At 40.1% G+C, this 18,870-nt stretch overlaps 1 protein-coding gene across 18 annotated transcripts in view; it reads left to right on the top strand.

The window, feature by feature from the left end:
• Positions 1-18,870, top strand: part of LRCH3 (leucine rich repeats and calponin homology domain containing 3) — a 64,400-nt gene that overhangs the window by 14,538 nt on the left and 30,992 nt on the right. For all 18 annotated transcript variants that reach the window (XM_084529073.1, XM_084529072.1, XM_084529064.1 and 15 more), the window contains exons 2-8: positions 11,538-11,682; positions 13,181-13,307; positions 13,634-13,739; positions 13,924-14,060; positions 15,032-15,141; positions 17,895-17,988; positions 18,744-18,864. In XM_084529073.1, the coding sequence (XP_084385199.1) occupies positions 11,538-11,682; positions 13,181-13,307; positions 13,634-13,739; positions 13,924-14,060; positions 15,032-15,141; positions 17,895-17,988; positions 18,744-18,864 (840 nt within the window). The remainder of the gene's footprint in view (positions 1-11,537; positions 11,683-13,180; positions 13,308-13,633; positions 13,740-13,923; positions 14,061-15,031; positions 15,142-17,894; positions 17,989-18,743; positions 18,865-18,870) is intronic.

Consider the following 18,870-nt stretch of genomic DNA (forward strand, 5'->3'; position numbering starts at 1 on the left):
CACTTCTGAATGCAGCCTACTGTGACAGAAGGACAGCAACACATTTTCTCATTAAAAGTAAGATTAAAAATACGTATTACTAAGTGGCGTGACATTCTGACTCCAGCCTACAAGCGAATGTCTTCAGCTGAGGTTTAATGAAGCTGGCGTGTAGTTTCAAGAGGCACAGTCACAGCAGGTTGAAGAAGTTGTGGCCCTTTGCCATGTTCGTTCCTGTTTTTGCACAGTGGTTCAGTGCTTCTCTGCTCCGTGCTGGAAACCAGATATTGCTACGAACGAGTCACTGCCAGGTTGGTTCTGCCCTGTGAAAATAAGAAGTGGTATGCAGGTCTTGAGCTGTCACTTGTCCTGGTGTGCTAACAGGAAAAGGAAAGAGCTGTGAAAGAAAATGAGAAATTGCTTCCTGACAGGGGAAGAGAGCCCATGGAAGGGAGGTATGTCTGTCCTAAATAGTATGGGAAAAGGGCAGCTCAGGCCTATGGGAAGCAAAAATAGTGAAAAGCACTGAAATGTTTGGTGGAATGTTGTGCATGTACTCATACTCATTCTGAAGCATAATAGTTTTTCCACAGTTCAGAGAATGAGAACCCAGAAAAGCAGATCTCTTAAATTAAATGCAAGGAAGAAATGCAGAAGAGCTAAATTTCACCCTGTGTTTGCTGGGATTGAGGGACTGAATCTATTTATCTGAAACAGGTAATGATTCCAAGTGGAGGTGGTGCAGCAAACAGCCTGCAACATGAGCTTAGTCTCCCTTATAGTGAGGACATTTTGCTTCTGTTTTAGCAAAGATGGCTGCTTAATGATGAAAGAAAACAGAATGTTTAAGTAATGAGGGCTCTGATCCGATTCCAAATAGTCTGTTTAGATAATCCCGATTACAGATACTTTTTTTTTTTTTTTTTCCCCAAAGTCGCCTTCTTTCTTCCCATCTTCTAAGCATTTTCACAGAGGCAGGGCTTCTACTTGTTTGTCAGTGTGCAGATAAGAGCCGGTGACTTCACAGGAGTGCTAGAGAATAAAGTTCATAGGGGTCCTCCCCATGTTAGCTTCAGGCAAAAGTTGCAAGCAGAGTTTTAACAACTTAAAAACCAGGATGAGCTAACTTGACTGTTTTCTGGTGTGGATGGGGAAATGCTCACCCAAGCATTGCAGAATCAGTAGCTTACTGCAAGGGGGGGTGTGGTGAGGAGTACCCAACAGCTGGGATCATTTCGTGCCAGTGTAATGGGGTGCCAGAGGGTGCCTCTCCAAGGCTTTCAGGTTTGATTGTGTACTGTTTTGATTATAATAGTGTAAAAATCTGGGCATACAGGTTTCGTGCCATGATTTGACTTCGTTCTTTGTTTTAGTTTAGCTTAAGTCAACTAGGAATGGCTTTGGGTCAAGCCAAAGTAGCCGCCTTTAAACCGGGTTTATCAATGAAGGGGCGTGTGCTGCCTTACCAGCTTTGTAGGTGTCATCCAAAGGCTGCTTTTCCTGGAGATAAATCCTGTATGCATGTTTTATACAAATAAACATGGGGATGTGCAGTGCAGCCAGCCAGCCAGGAACGGAGCTTCCCCAGAGTAAGCAGAGTTGGTGAGCTGGAGACCCTGGTTCATTTCCCCGGCGTTAGATCTCTCGTGACATTGCTTCTCCGACTTTCACTTATTTCAGTTTGTTTGGCTTGATATTTTAGGGTTGTTTGAAAGAGACGCGTGATTATTCTGTTGGCTGGATGCCCACGTTCAGTGAGGAAATGGAATAAAATAGCTGGAAGATAGAAGATATGAGGGGGTGGGGAAGATATATATGAACTTTTTCAGCTGACAGGTCCTTAGGAAAGGGTTAGAATTAATCCTTCTTTTTCAGACATGGATAAACAGTTCTGCTTTGCTTGTGTCGTCTGTGCTGTAACAGCGCAGCCAGTTGCAGTGTGTGTTCTGTCTGTAGTCTGTCCTCTTGGTTACTGACAGATCATAAGGCCCAGCTGCTGGGTCATCAGACTTCCTCCTGCATGGCTCCCTCCTCAAGTCACTGGTTTCTTCTCCCCACTCACCTGAGAAGTGGTGGCATCTCGTTCCTGAAGTGTCTGCTTCGCTCCACCACGTGCTGTCCTTAATATACTCTGCTGTGTCCACAGGTACATACGTGCAAGGAGCAAAACCTGGGAATAAATCCCTAGTCACAACCCTGACTTTGCTATTCTGAAACGATCCCTGTTTTATTAGGAGTGTGCATGGTAAGGAACCAGGGAAGCACGGTTTTGTGGTTATCATAAAGCAGCTGGGCCAAATCCCAGCGCCTGGCAGAAGTCGTGGTCTCCTTCTTCCCTACACATATAGCCACGCATTCTCCTCTTCTCCCTTGTGTTGATGTAAGAGCTTACACAACAGCACCATGAATCAGATCATGCCTCAGAAGGGCTGAAAACTATTTGTGGCTTTGTGTTTTGTTGTTTTTTTTTTCTTTCTTTCAGGATTCGTTCACAGTAATGAGATCCAACTGGCTGTGTGGCTGTGCAATCAGCAGCGCTGGCGCGAGGGAGGGGATGATGATGAGGCCAGCGAGGAATTGTTCCCTTCCGTGGTCCTGCCGGCTTAGATTGGCTGCCTGCAAAGCCACAATCTACGTTGAAACATAAATAAGGCTTGACATAAGTTTGGTTTGTCTAGGCTACTGATTTGCCTGCGCTAGAGCCGACTAGAGGAAAAGCAACTGAAGTTTGTGGAATATTAGGAGTTCTCAGCTCCTTGCGGGGACTAGAGCCTCTTGCTTTGCCTGTTTGCTAGTAACCACATGAGAACAGCTGTGTAATGGTGTTCTGCAGTTTCCACTTTTTTGTGTTAGTCAAAAATATATATATATTTTTTTTCCTTGCAGAAGGAAAGTGAAATTATTTCTTAGAGAAAACAGCATTTTATTCCAGGCTGTTACTCTGATTTGGATGTTTATCCTCCTCTTGCAGTACTCATGATCTGCTGCAGTGAGAAAATCGTGCTGTCGGGGGGAATGTGCTTTCTTGTCAAAGGATGTACAGCATCTGGTCTGAAGTGCAGGACTGTAAAATACATGTTTGTGTTTAGTCAGTGTTTCTTTTTTTTTTTTATGGTGACACCTGTGAGGTTTTCATTCATCATGTGCAAAAGAAAAAGCTAAACCACAGCAAATATGCGGTAAAATAACACGGAGAGCAAAAATGGAGGGAACATGGGAACGAGTTCCTAGTCTTCTGTTTTCCTCCTTGATCCCAGATTTTTCTCAATTCGGTAGAATATAAATAGAAGCAGAATTAAAGTTCTCACAGATCTTTGTACGTAGATTTTCCTGGTCTGAACGGTGGATGGTGAATACTACAGAGACTAAGCTCAGAGACAGTTCTATTTGATTAATTTCTTGTGCAAGTGATGTGGTTTAGTGGAGAAGAGTTGAAGGGGCAACTTAAAGTTAAAAACTTAGTGTAGTTCAAGTAATTGGGGACCACAGTCTGCAAAATTCTGTTGTATGACTCTTAGTAAGATGTTTCTGAGCTAAAAATAAAAAAAGAGGTTTCATTTGGTAACCTCTATGTTGAAGCAAGAGGTGAATGCTTCGGCCAAAATCGCTACATGCAAGGATTTGTAAGAATTCTTCAGGGGAAGTGAGGGGTTTTCTTGTTTTGTTTCAAATAGTTGGCAAGAAACTTGATTTATTTTGTAAAAAAATCATGAAAACAAAGCATATCCAGAGGAAATACCATGTGAGAAGCTTTGATCCACACATCTGAAACTTGACAATGGTTTGGCAATGATGTGGAGTCCTTTTTACAAAGGGCAGCGTTAAGCAGCGTTGGGTAGAAGCGTTCTTGCAAACCTTGTCTTTACAACCTTTGTGTGCAGCACACGAGGCAGGAAATCTAGAGGGCTGATTCCAGTGCAGAGCGCAGTCTTTTGGTCCGTTCTGTGTGCTACATGGTGTGGTCTCGAGGTGGTGAAACAGGCTTCGGTGGTGAGCACCTCTGTGTTCAAGGCACAGCACCGCCGAGCTGACGTTTGGAACAAACCACTGACTTTTGCCTCGCTTTCTGTATCTGCAGAAATGATAGCCTGTTCGTCTTGTAACAAGCAACAGGCTTGGCTGGTTCTTGGCTCCAAAATGGTAGTCCCTGGAAATGGTTAAAAGAGTTGAACGCTGCTGGTATTCCTGCTAAGGCAGGATGTGATCGTACGCACCAAGAGTGGGTCTGCTGAGAATTGAAATGCGAGAAGTGTATCAAGGTCAAATTGCGTGTCTTAGTCTAACTTGCCTAACCTCATGAAATACTGGAAATTGAAACTAGGAATATAGGGCTAGAAAAATCATGTAGGTTAAAGGGAAAAAGGAAAAGAAGGTACAGTTTCAGCTCAGGCCAGTAAATGCCACCCTCTTTCTCCTTGACTTAATAGGTTTCTGAGAGGTGTATCTAAGATGCGTGGGGAAATAGCTGGGAAAAGTTCAGGTCTGACAGGACTAGCAGGTAGAGGGTAAGTCAGGAGATGACATTTCTGAGGTTTGTTTTAAATTAGGGTATGACAAAAGTGGTGGTGTTACATCACAGCAGACAGGAAGAGGTAAAATCACCCGTCCTGTGCCAGGAAATCCTCCGAGTATGAACTGAAGCTGTAAGCATGCCAGAGTTTGCAGTGCTTAAAAAGAAAGCTATTCCTATGTAGCGAGACCATCAGTATTAGATTTATAGCACAGGTGTTTTTTATGATTTTTTTTTAGTTTTCTTGCACAGGAAAAACATGTAATAATAGCAGTAACTCATCTGCTTAGGGCTGTGCTTTCGTTTTATTCATTTTCTTTTATTAGCTTTATGGGAATGTTTTCCTAAAAATCAGTAGGGCTGCAAGTATTGCTCTTAGGTTTTCATTTCAATTCCTGAAATGTTTGCGAGGTGAAACACACCAAGTCATGAAAACAGTATCAGCATGCATGAATTTATTTGGCTAATGGCATGGATGACAAACTAATGAAACTGGAGTTACGGTTTGTGTAACGATGTGCTTCGAATGCATTTGGAACTGTAAGTAATCGTCCTGAGAGAGCTGGCTCTCAATGTCACACTTGAGCTATCAGATGACACCAGGAAGCTCCTCAAAAGGTCTGTTTTGTGACATTATCTGCAAGATGAGGCTTGTAACCTCCGCAGTGAATTCCCAGGGAGCAGGCTGCCTTCAGGAGCAGCGGTTGTAAAGGAGCTGTTCAGGTGAGCTGCTTTCATGTCTGCGAGATCACATCAGCTACTTCGCTGTTTTACAAGAAGCTGATGATAACAGAAGTCGTGTTATCATTGTGAAACCGTGGAGTTTGCTGCCGGTTTTTAAGCTGTGTATGTGAAGAAACCCATCTGCACAGAGATTTTGAACGTGGTTCTTCTTGACCAGCTGGCCTTTGTCATCGTAAAGCAGTTCCTGCTGCCTCTTTCTGTCTGTCGTTACTCTGGCTATCAGCCTCCTGGTCATGGGTTGGTTGACTTAATTATTTATATTAAAATAGATTTTGTCTGTCATCTGCAGGCTAATGCATCTTAGATTCATCTGGCGTGAAAGGAAAACCGTGAGAGTGCTTTTTATTTACAACACAGGGAAAGCAGAACGTTTTCTTGCCCTTCGGTGAGGTATAATCTCAGCTGAGGTCAGTGCACAGCAGCAGGCAGCGATGCTAGGATTGCCAGGATTCAACCACGTCACAGACACCAGTCACATTGCTTCACTGAGCGCCATCACAGCTGATGTCACGACACGTCACGACTGGGAGTCCACGCCTTGCAGCTGCTGCCTTGTCGCAATCTTCCACATCAGCGTTTTGCCAGCGGGTGTTACGGTGGTTGCTGACTTTTGGGATGTGATAGACAGACAAAGATCTAGGTTTTGCTGGTTTACATTTTTACTTTAAAAGAAATAAAACCTTTATGGAACGCAGGCAAGTCTGCAGTGACAGAATTCTGATTTTTACCAACAAAGTTTTGTATCGCAGGCCAGGCTTAGGGCTGCCTTTCGTTGTCGCAGTCAGTTGGAATGAGACGCCGTGCTCCCACTGCAGCAGGCTGGGCAGGATGATCATCTCCCCAGGAGCTGGAATTTGCCACCACCCTGCTGGGTTGAGTGCCAGCAGCAGCTGAGCTGCAGCTCCCTCCCGGCCCAGCCTGGGCAGCGGGTTCAAGCACCCGGTACCTTGAGCTTGGTCTTGGTGCATCGGGGTTTTTTGGAGACACGTTTGTGTTACAGCTGAACTTCAGCAGGGCTCTGTTGGCACGTCTTGTTGGGTATTACTGTCACATTCTTCTTTGAGCAGAAGTTTACATTTGATGCTGAGTGATGCAACTTTAACGTAGCATATTCTTGATTTGCATTTACCCCTGGCTTTGCTGGCCTTCTGAGTGGAATCCCAATTAGGATGGAAAAGGTCAGTGATCTGACTCCGCTCTGAGATTTCGTTTTGTGTTTGTGCTGCTGGCTGTTTTATCTTCCACAAAGAGCTTAGCTCCAAAGAACGTTTCCCCTTTGCCAAAATTCCACAAGATCGTGCCTTCAAGGAAATGCATCCATTTTTAGCAGGCAAGGAGAACCTTTTTTTTTTTTTTTTTTTTTTTTTCTTTTTTTTTTTAACATTCCTTTAAATGGTTACTTTAACCCATTAAAGCCGAACACAATTCATTCCGGGTTCAAATTACAGTAGCTGTATTTCACTCATTTGTTTCTTCATAGTAAAATTCAGCATTTGTGCTTCTGAGAGGGAATTAGTGTGCTTGCTCTCTGCATTTTGTGGTATGTCAAGGAAGAAAGGGTTTACACATATTAAATCAAGTATTTTTATATTTATTCACACTGATTATTGCTTGCTTGATTTGGCAGTTATCAATTACTTCTTAGTTCATGCTACAATATTTGTAAAAAATATTAAAATGTAAATAATATCTCACTGCAGCATTGCCACTTTTCTGAGAAATGGAGAGAAATCTTTGTACAAATTTTAGCTTTCACAACAGTTCATACTATTAACACCTTTTTATTTTTTGGTTGTTACTAAAAAATTACTTTATATCTGCAGTGACAGAAGAGTATTTATAACCAAAACAAGTCATAATTGTCAAGATATTTTTGATGAAATGGCTTTTTTTTCGTTTACCTCACTTCCACTTCCTCTTTTTGGAAAAGCACCAGATGCTGCCATGCTGCAGGTATATAGCCTGGCGTGCTTTTTTCTTTAAATATTTACCTCCCAGTTTTGTTCGAGCTGTTCCTTTCATTCAGATATTTTTAGGAAGAAGGTGGGAAAGAGGATGGAGTTGAATTGCTTCGTACAATGACTGCTGTACTTGGCCCTGTTTCTGCTTCCATTGAAGGTCTGGTTTTGGAGGGGGGAGACTTCCAGAGGAAGTGGCCAAAATCAGAAATGTCGCTGAGGCTTAGGATGCGGTCGTGGAAAGCTTAAATTCTTGTTGGAGTCTCCTGCAGGACAGGAGAGAATTGCAAATTACCGAAAGCAGTTCTTCATTTGCAGATTTAGAGCTCTCGCTCTGTTTTATAATAAATTTGCTTCCTTCCTATTCTTGAAGTGCTCTTGTTTTATTCTACAGCTCAACGTACTTTTATAGTACTTGCCTTTTTTTTTAATGTTCTTGGCAGATCTCCTTAATTCTCCCTTTGAGCACATGAAATCATAGTTACTTTGTGTGAGATGACATTGTCATGACTATCATGTGAGTAAATGCTGCAGCATTATCAACCAAACTTGTAATTAGTTAGACCATTTTTGAACGATTTAAGAGACTGTACCGCTGTCCCAAATTTAGCTCCAGCTTGATCTGCTTTCCATTGAATGAGTCCTAGAACAAAATGCCAAGATTTAAAAATCGCTGTAGATTGAGAGAAGTCTGGAAAAGCTTAGTTGTTGCTGCTAACTGGCTTTGATGTCTCTTTTCTATCATGCTCTGAGCTCATTTGTTGTTTAAAAAAGTGTATTTTCATTTCTTCCTACCTAATCTTATTTTGCAGGGAGTTATTTCTAAAGAAATACTGAATCATAGCTCAGAAAATACAAAGTTAGTGTCTAGTACTTGATGCTGTGAGGGTCTAGGCAACAGAGCAATGTGTAAACACGAGGTTTTAAATATTCTTTGGAAAGATAAAGCGAAACAAAAAGTAATTGAGAGACTTCTCATGTTTGTGGTTAAACCCTTTCCAAAACAGTGAAAACAAACTTTTTCTCTGTGGCTCTTCTGCCAGAAAACATGGTTCATTACTTGGGAAGTCTCGTTCTTTGTTAAAATGAGTAGTATTGAAAACAGGCAGCGCAGCTGTGCGAAGGAGGGAAAAAGCTGCGTGCTGGAGGATGTCAGTATCCTGTGGTACAACTCAGTCCCAGCCCCCAAGATCCCTAAAAAAACAACAAAAAAAGCACCTTAACCCTTAGATGAGGACCGCAGTTGTAAGTAATTATTTAAAATAGATGCTTAAGCATGTGGGCAATGGAGAAACTGAACATTTTTCTACATTACTCGTGCTTGTTTCTGAAATAATTTGCATTCTTTTCCCTTTCTGATATGTGACAAACAAGTGTGCTGCGAAACCTTATGCGAAGTCGTATTAGAGATGAGTTCAGTGATTGCAACTGCTGTGGTTGGCTGCGCTTACTATGAAATTTGCAGGATGCATCACTTTTGTTTGTGTTGGGGCTGTGTTTGTTTGGAAATCACTCTTCTCCTACATTTTAGGACAATGTTGGCACAGAAGAGGTTCCCCTGGGAATGTCGCAATTCTGGCCATCGCATTGTTGCCTAGTTTTAGTGCTATTACTCTGCTTTAAATCTGCTGCAGCTATACGGCATTTATTTGGAGGGAAGCGGGTTGGAGTTTGCTGTCATTTTTAGTAAATCACTAATGAGAATTAAATTAGGGAAGTAAAGCAAAATAAACCCCGGGACAGGCTTGTGTCTTACAGGAGATGGCTCGTACAAAATGTGCCCACTGCGTAAATTCACTTGAAAGTGTACACTGTGTCCCTGCAGGGTATACACGGATATTTTATTGCTTCCTTTTCTGTCTGCAGATTCTGATCAGTCTTAATTTGTTCTCTGTCTGCGCTTAGGCTGGAGTTCGGAGTTTAAGGCAGCAAAAGGAATCCCTGCCAGCAGATCAAGGAGCTCTGCCACCTGCACCACCGTTTCCCTGCTGCTCACATAGAGTTTGGATGATCAGAAAAACTAGATTTAATTCCCACAAACTGTGGCAATAAAAAGGGCCTGGGGCGAGCAATGGAAGTAAGAAATCTCGGGGTCTGGCAGGAGCGGGAAGTAGGATCCATCACGGTGGTCTGGCTTGGTGTTTGATGTGTTTATCTGATGATTTATCAGGATTAGGACATGGTAAGATTAGGATGTTTATGGAAGCTGTCTTCAGCAATCAGTAAGTGCAGGTTTTTCCTCAAAAAAAAAAAAAAAAAAGCTTGACCTCTTTCTCAAAAAATAGAAAAAAGAGGAAAATCCATAATCCTGATTTGTTAAAAGGCCATTCTAGATATTCACTGCAGACTTAATGCTAATGGCTTCTTTTGGTTTGTAGTTTTAGCTCCCACTGTTAGAGCTGGTCAGAAATGTTGAGTTAAAAATGGTGACTTTCCAAAGTCAAGTTCAACCTTAGTTTAAGCTGAGGGCAAGATTGATGTTGAGATAAGCTGAAAAGAAAACCCTTGGTGTAATTTTTCCTACTTTTTGCTGAATAGGCAATGAGTTTTGTTATGTTCCCCATTACTCTTTTATATCCATGGATTAGAGGTTTCCTTGATCTTCATGTTTTCTTGTGTGTGCCTTACACAACCTTATTTTGTATCCATCATATTCTTTGCTATAGTTGACTTTGGTCTTATCTGCAGATTGGATAATGCGGTCTCTTATCACTTACACTAAAACACATCTGAGAGTTTTTCCCTGCAAAGTTCAGTGTGGTGCTTCTTTTTTTCTGAGATTTTAAATTGCTGGTTCTTTATCAATAGTAGCTTGTGGCTTTTTCTGACCAAAGTTGTAAAAACTGAGACAGACAGCATCAGCTCCTGCTGCCCTAGGAGTAACCTTTTTTCCTTCAGCACCATAGAGCCACATACACTGAAACAGAGTGGTAGACAAGAGCTCTGCAGGGAGGGCTTTTTTACTCTGTAAAAGCTTCCCTTTGTTTAAAAATAATAATAATAGTCCAAGACTCACGAGACCTACCTGAATTGTCAGCCCTTAAAATGTAATCTGTATTGGATGGTTCCTTCGTGGAATAAAGGTACACTATAAGCTTATTTTTATTTGAAGGACAACCCCAAAACACATAAAGGATAAGAACCAATAAAGAATATAGCAATTCCATTTGGATGTTTGCTTTGATCGTTCACAATGCTGATTTAGATTAATTGAGCTTTTACAGTGAATGTCTGCCTGCTTAAAAAGGTGTGGGTGAAGTCAGTTCATTACCAGGCGGTATCTCTAAAACTCCTTCCTGATGCAAAGTCATCTTTCTTGTGCTCTTAATGGTGACCATAACCCCTGTCAGATCTGGGTGTGTTAGGAAGTGGGAGCTACTGGTGTGTGTTTGTGAGAATTGTCCTTTGGCATTCATAACCGAGAGCTTGGCTTGACCTTTAAGGAGAAAATAACACTTCGAGCCGTGTTATTTATCACAATGCAGCTTTTACCCTTGGACTCCTCCAAGTAACGCTGATGGATACACGTAGGACTTGAGTGAACTGGCTGAGGAAAAATGTTGATTCTTCAAATACAAATATTTGGTGGTAGTTTTGATTAAACTTTGCCTCTTGCCCAGCAGGGAATGTTTGATCACATCGAAATAGTAAATCTTGCTGCTAGCAGTGAGCAGGCATTTCTCTGCTCCCAGGACAACTGGTTATTGCATTACGTGATTGGGATTTCAGGATTGAACCGGTGTCTTTGTGAAGGGGGGGATGCTTTGGCCATGGTATAGAAGGCTTATATATGGTGTATGCCCCATGCTTCCCTTACTGGAGCTGCTATATATAAATGTGCACCATGTATTCTATGTAAAGTGAATATTTTAGACTAGAAGTTGAACTAGAAGCTGAGATTTTCATGTGACAGCGTAGCCTAGCAGGGGGCTGAGAGAAGAGTACTTGTGGGTTTTGTTTGTGTTTCATTACAGCACCACTCACCCTATACAAAATCCATAATCTAAAGGTGGAGGAGCTGGTCCTGGAGCAGATTTGAAGCTGGGCTTTCAACATCTTAAACTAACTCCCTTAAGCTTTAAGTGGTTAGGGATGCAAAAGCGTGACTGTGAAAGGAATGGAGCATTTGTCTCTCTTTCTCATTGTCACTACGAGATTTTAAGATGTTAATTTATTTCCTGTGTTATGTGTAAATCACTTTCTAATCTTGAAAACTTTGCAGGCAGGATGGCAAAACTGCTTCCTGTCCAACTCTTCCCACTATGTGATGGCAAATATACAGATAATACTTGCCCTCATTAAATTTTAACATAGCTTCACGGAATGTTTTTTTTCTTCCCCTTCAGATTTGTCACGGAACAGACTGTCAGAGCTTCCAGCAGAAGCGTGTCACTTTGTCTCCCTTGAGAGCCTTAATGTGTACCAGAACTGCATTCGATACATCCCAGAGGCTGTTTTGAACTTACAGTCTTTAACGTTTCTAAATATCAGGTAACAATTGTCTTTAAAACTTTGCTTTAGCATCGGTAATCTGGGTTGATCAACTTTGGCGCATCCATAAATAATACAGGCACAGTGTGTGATCATCACATTGTTATATTGTGTGTCATTGAAACAAGGCAGCCTGTACCAGTCTCACTTGGGTAGATCGTGGAACACAAGGATTAAAGAGCAGCTTGTAGAAGTGGAGTATGAAGAGGAAAGCTAATTCCAATTTAGAGTACTCACATAATAAGTTCCAGTAGTTTTCATGTGAAATACAGGCATGCCAACTGAAAAGAGAGGATAGAGTTGTTGGCTAATCTGTAAATTTCAAATTTGAGCACCTGAATAAGCTTTATGGAATTGACCTTCACTGTACTAGTGGCTTTTAAACAGCTTTCTCAAGCAGGAACACCTACCTGCCAGTGCTAAAAGCTAATTGGTGCAGTGTATCCTGTGGATAAAATTCAGCTATGTACAGCATTCTCCGTTTCTAAAAACAGTCTTTTAAGAGGTGATGAAGGGTCTCAATTACAAATTGTCTCTGATAGCAATCAAGAAGAATGTCAGGCTTTTTCATTCTGGTGTCATACTTATGCCAATTCAATTAGCTTGTTTTTTATTGCTGGTGAGAATTATAGGAATAGGATATAAATAAGGTATGGATTTCCTATCGCTCTGATCTCTAGCAGGTACAGTCCAAGTATAATCCTTTGAAAAGCTATTGTTGATTCAGCTACTGCTCAGATATTTTTAATAGCAAGGAAATCTGGGCTTCAGGCATGAAAAAACAGCATATTTTGGTAAATGTCAACATCTGATCAAAGCCTTAGTTAAGATCCTTAGCTACAGTCATAATAACTTCCATTGTAAACATCCATGCTTTGCTCTTTGCTATGTTTTGTTTTGAAAGATAGTCTTTCTCTTTTTATAATCCATTCTCATCCTACTTGATTCTCGTCTGAGGTTACAGTCGAGTCATATGATCTCATATTTGCTTTAATAGTAGTCTGTTGTGAAATGTACAACACTGGATTTTGGAACAACCAAATCCATCCTGGCGAGATCTGTGATCCTCATGACTTCCTGAATATTTCAAGTATATTTCTAATTGTGTATCTACTGAATTTCTCTGGGATTTTGTATGTGCTGACCTGCAACACTACCCAACTGAAAGACTTTTGCACCATGTTCAAACATAGTAAGTTTGCCCAGTTTTCAGAAGTCCCAAAAATATTTTGTGTAGCTGAGTCCGAAAGCATCAGATCAGGCTTGGTATTTGACATTCAAAGTGTGCTCAGACACAGCTGGATAAAGCAAGTAATGGTTCAGGGAGCAAGGAAGGTTTCATGGAACTAGTTTTACAGTACTTATATTATTTTTAAAAAAGTTGATTGTCAAAACAGAGTGTGCTTTTTGAGTATATCATGCATTGCATTTTCATTGCCTTTGAGAGGTGAGCTGTCATGAGAGTTGTAATGATTTTGTTTTCCTTCTGTCCAAAAAGCCGAAACCAGCTCTCAACGTTGCCAGTACACCTCTGTAGTCTACCACTAAAAGTTTTGATAGCAAGCAATAATAAATTGGTTTCAATACCTGAAGAAATAGGACAGCTCAGACAGCTGACAGAGCTTGTGAGTATGCAATTATTCTTTAACCACCAATATTTGATCTTTAATTTAATTGACTTAATTAAATGAATTAAATTGATTTAACTATGCGTAATAGGTTCAGATGTTCTTCAGATAAACTGCTAAAAACAGGGCAGTAATTGGGATGCTATCTGGGGATCTGCGAGATTAACATTCTGTTAAGAAGTCTGTGATTGTAAACCGGTCATTGCATGCAGCAGCAAGTTATTTAAATCTACTTTTAGTCTAAGAAGGATCTCTATCTGCTCTAGTATCTCCAGTTATGTTGTGTGGAGTGTACTAACGCACTCTCCACTCGTGCTTTGTAGGATGTGAGCTGTAATGAAATACAAACAATACCTCCGCAGATTGGCAATTTGGAATCTTTACGGGACCTAAATGTCAGAAGAAATCATCTGGTGCGTTTACCTGAAGGTGAGATAAAGGCTGTCAGTCGTAACAGCAGAAACTTCAAGCACTTCTGTATTTTTAATGCCTTTTTCTTCCCCTGAGAACTAGAAGCAGATACACTTAATTATTTTGTAAAGTAACATGTACAGGGTTTTTTATACTCTTGCTTTTAACTCTGCTGAATTAATTGTTTATTTTCTACCTGCAGAGCTCGCTGAGTTGCCTTTGATTCGGTTAGATTTCTCCTGCAATAAAATAACAACAATCCCAGTTTGTTATAGGAACCTCAGACATCTGCAAACCATCATGTTAGAGAACAACCCTCTCCAGTCACCCCCTGCACAGGTAAACTGCAGCCGGGAATTCAGATAACTAGGTCAATTAAAAAGGGTGGAACAAAGTTAAAAGCTGAATAACTTTTATTAGAACCTTTATTTAAGAACAAGAGGACTTTACATGAATTGTATTCCCTGGAAGCGTTAAATATACAGCACAGCTTGAAAAATCCCTTTTTCTTCTATTTATTGCATTAGAAATCTCAGCTGTGCGATTATACTAAAAAATCCACTATTAACATTCTGCTAATATTAGCTGAAGATATCAAATAGCTTTAGGACATGTGTGGGAGGGAGGAAGCTCTGTTATGGAAAGCTGTTTTTGTGCCACTCAAATGTCAAAATTTTGACTGAGGCCTTGGTGCTGCTGTGCACCAGTTCACTTTGCAGCAGAGTGATCAAATTGGCATTGGAACTAGAAACTGCGGTATGGCTAGTGACTAATTTTGAATGCAGGTATATTAGCCATTGAGAATTACAAATTCTGCCGTGAGCTTCTGCTTCTGAATCTACAGTGGTACTTGCTGAAATCTGTAGTTTACACAGGCTTTTGCCTCCCTTTAGAAAGCAAAACAGTGATTGTCTTCAGTCACTTTAAGTAAGAGCTTGCTTTGGCAGTCTGCCACTGCCATTCAAAGCTGGACATGGGTAGGATGCATCTGTTCTGATGCCAAGGGTATAAATTCTAGTACTTGTACATACTTAAGTCTATTTTTCATGATGAAGTTTCAGCATCCAGCTGACAGAGTTGTATGCAGACCAGATGTACTTGGAGGACAGCATCCATTTGTTTAACAGGCATCTCGTGACTCTCCACTACAACTGTTCATGTAAAATGCACAGAGGTTAAAAGAAAAGATGTATTGGTTGACATAAATGTGCTCATTTATTACCCTGCACTGCAGGTTAAATCTCTGATAGAGTATTTTGAAAGTACATTGTAAAATTATAGTTCTTTTTTTTTTTTTTTTAAATTCACAGATATGTATAAAAGGAAAAATCCACATATTTAAATACCTGAACATAGAAGCATGCAAGATAGCTCCAGACTTGCCCGATTATGATAGGAGGCCCATGGGATTTGGATCTTGGTAAGTTTTGCACCATCAAGGTTTCCAGTTTTGATGTCATTCAGGAAAGTTTTGTCAGCAATCTGAATTTTAAAACAGAATAGATCCAAGGATTGTTCTTTGGTAAGTTCACTGATGGAGGTAGCTTTGAAGAATATCATTTATGTTATCATGGTACGTTTTAGCAAGGTACTACTAGTTAAGAAACAAAGAGATGTTCAGAAGAAAACCTTAGCAATATCATATGAAAGGCAGTACTAGAGTTAATTGTACAGTAAAAAGCATATTCTTAGTATGGGGGCATGCTGTCTTGTTGTTAACGTGTTCAGTTTATAAGATCTCAATATATTCCGCATACTTGCTGAAGTATATCCCTGCTGTGATTTTTAACCTGTTGTACAGAATTTTATAGCTGCTACGCTCAAACTGCAGGTGTAAATGCTGATCTCCACCCGGTTAGTAAACTGTTATTCTTGGCAAGCTTTCACTTGGCAGTATTGCTTAGCTTTGTAACACAAATATTGGAACAGTCAGCCGTATCAGCTGCTAAATTAAGATGTCTAGAGAAAAGCAGGAGTTGAGATTTATTTCTGTTATATGATAGAGAAGAAAGGGAGTCAGTGAAGTATGAAACTAAGTGTATATAAAAGTTACCTCAGTCGTCTTGGAAGGTGGTAATAATGTGTGGAGGAGTAAGTTGCTAAAGGATGTACTGCAGCAGTAAAACACAGATCAGGGGGCCTCACAATAAATCATCACGAGTCAGATTTGTGAAGAAGAATTTGCACGAGGAACTGACAGAATGATTTCGTATCAGCACTGACTGTCTTAAATTATTTTCTGTCTGAAGTCAACATATGAATTGAATATTTTGGGTGCTCCTCACTTTCCTAGAACATATGCTGTTGCAGACAGTCTCTGTGCAATACTTGGGATACCATCCTGCTATTGAACAGAAGAGGCTCTAAAAGACAAACTGTCATGATCTCTTTTTTTAGAGAAAATCCCAAATAAGGGTTCTCACTGACTGACTGTTGTATTACTATCAAGGTTTTCAATAGTTGCTTTTCTGAAACGAGAATTTTTGTTTTAAACATAACTTGGAAATGTGAATGGGGAAAAAAAAAAAAGAAAATCTGTATCAAAATCCTTCTCCATTTTTGAGATGTAGCCAAGGAGCCATTTTGATGCTCTTCAATTCTGTGTAATTGATCAACTTAGAACAGGGTTCTCACAGCTCCTAGGAATATGGATGTATTTAAAATGTAATTAAACGGCAGATAGAGGTTTTTTTTTTCCTTCTCTGAGACATGTTTTACAACCGTTAAGTATTGTGAACTATCAGTGTACGTGTTGTTCTGTCATCAGTGTCTCAAATTTATAGCTCATTAACTGCACTCAGCAGTTTTGTCTTTTTAATTCCCAACCCTAAAGAAGGGAGGTACTTTTTTCCCCTTATTTCTTGCAGAGGCTTTTTATGCAGATGATCTTTCTGTTCAAATACTAGACCATAACAGTGTGACTCTCCTGAGTTAACCTAAACTCCATGCAGGTGCAAGAACTTGTCTTTTGGTGTCTGTTTGCAGAAGTTTTAACTGCATAGAAGTATATGGATAGCCTAATATTTCTCATCTGTAGCTCCCCATCCCTCCTATAACTTTGTGTTTTTTTTTTTAAATGTCTATCTGAAAACGTAAGTAGCCCTGGGTCTGTAAGTTTTGAAAGCCCCATGCATGCATATGTGCTGCTTAAATAATAGTAATGAGTAATTTAAAAATAAGTATTTCCTGAAAGAGGGATTTTTAGAGGGGAGCAGCAACTTGAGAGCAATACCAGTGAGAAAATGCCTGGCAATTTGGTTATGATGGGGTGAACCAATTAGCTTCCTGAAGTTCTTCCTTGTGTATTATGCAGTAATTACTGCTGCAGTTCTCCCTGGGGCATCGAGTGCCAGTAGGACAGTTGAGCCATTGTGAAATGCCATCTGCAGTGGGTCAGACAAGTCCCATTGTCTCTTTACTGCAGCTATCTGCAGCAGTTGCCAGGCTTGACATCTGTGATGGCTGTACTGCTGAATTATGTAGTTTCTGAGCCCAGAAATTTAGGGATCTTGTGTGGCTGTTTGTTTGTGTGTATTGTAACACCAGGCACATGTTTAATGCCTTTGTCTAGACGTGTCATCAACAAAGTCAGACTGTGTAGATGGAAGCCATACTTTTATATTTAATATATTTTGAAATATTTGAAATATTGCCCTGCTTTCTGTATGTCTTAGGTAGATAATTAGGATACAGAAGATAGTCACATAATACATTCTAGGTAATTTTGTGTAGAATAAATATATTTTGCTATGCCTATATTTTTTGTAATTTTACGTGCTTTTTGCCTGTTTGAGGAAAAACTTTGTGAGAAGTAAACAGAAGTGGTTTTCAACCAAAACATACGAGTAGTGGAAAATGAAAGCTTGACATGCTAAACAGTGAAGTAATAATGAGACCACTTTGCTGTTTTCTTTGTCAGAATTTCTGTTTGGGAAACGTTTGCAGTATGGATAAATACTTTGGTCAGATTAGCTCTTAAAATGCAGGTGAACAGCTGACTGAGCTCATGCCTCTTGTTCTACATGACAAATGCAGCACGATGCTTTCTAATATGCTGAGCTTGTGAAAACACTGCAACTGTGCTTGGTAGCCTGTTCTACCTCTAGTTCTGTAGTAGCTCACAACTTTTCAGTGGCTTCTATGTTGCACTAACTAAACCATTGTGTTTGACAGCCACGAGGAACTTTATTCCAGTCGTCCTTATGGAGCACTTGATTCTGGCTTCAACAGTGTGGACAGTGGAGACAAAAGATGGTCAGGGAATGAAGTAAGTGTTGCAACTTTTTTGAGTGCCATATTTTACAGGAAAGAAAAATAGTAAGTGTACATCTGGAAGCATATTCAGTAGGGAATGTGTACATGTTCGTATGGAAATTGCATTCATCCAATATTTGTAGATTTATTCAAGTAAAGCAAGCATAATTTTATATGGGATGCACATGAAGTTAGAAATGTGCATGACAGATGAATTTACTGGAGCACAAAAGATGAGGAAAAGGGAGTTCCTCATTTAAAAAAAGTCTTAGCTGTCATTAAAAGAATGAGTCATCTTCATTTACTTATGAGTCGTTGTCTCAATAAAATCTGAACATGAAAATTGAGCTTCAAAACAGTGTCTCCTAGCAAGGAGGTTGTCCATTTTTCATTCCAGGAATCAGCACCCTTTTTCTCTTGGGACAGGTAGAAAAGGCAGTAGCCAAGATCTAATGTGCTTCCTTGAACTGCTTTCTGTATGCCTCTTTGTGCTCCTAGCTTGGTTTTAGGAAGAGTTGTAGGAGTTTTGTCCTGGGATGTTCTCAAGCATTTGCAATTATTCCAGAGAAAAGCTGTAGTCAAACTGTGTTTTGTTTGATTTTTACTTTGTTTAGGAAAGCTTATTTAATGACAATACACCTTAGCTATATTTTGATAGTGTTTTATACATGCAAAAGAAGACAGTTGAAGTAAAAACACAAATCAAGAGATAGCAACTTGCAAGATGTTTCCCAAGAAAATGTTTCTTCACCATTTGTTTTTCTAAAGCCAACAGATGAGTTTTCAGACCTCCCTTTACGTGTGGCAGAAATCACTAAAGAACAGAGACTGCGAAGAGAAAGTCAGTATCAAGAAAACCGGGGGAGCACAGTTGTAACTAATGGTGGAGGTAAAG

Source organism: Aythya ferina (assembly GCF_964211825.1).
Source record: "Aythya ferina genome assembly, chromosome: 9".
NCBI classification, from domain to species: domain Eukaryota; kingdom Metazoa; phylum Chordata; class Aves; order Anseriformes; family Anatidae; genus Aythya; species Aythya ferina.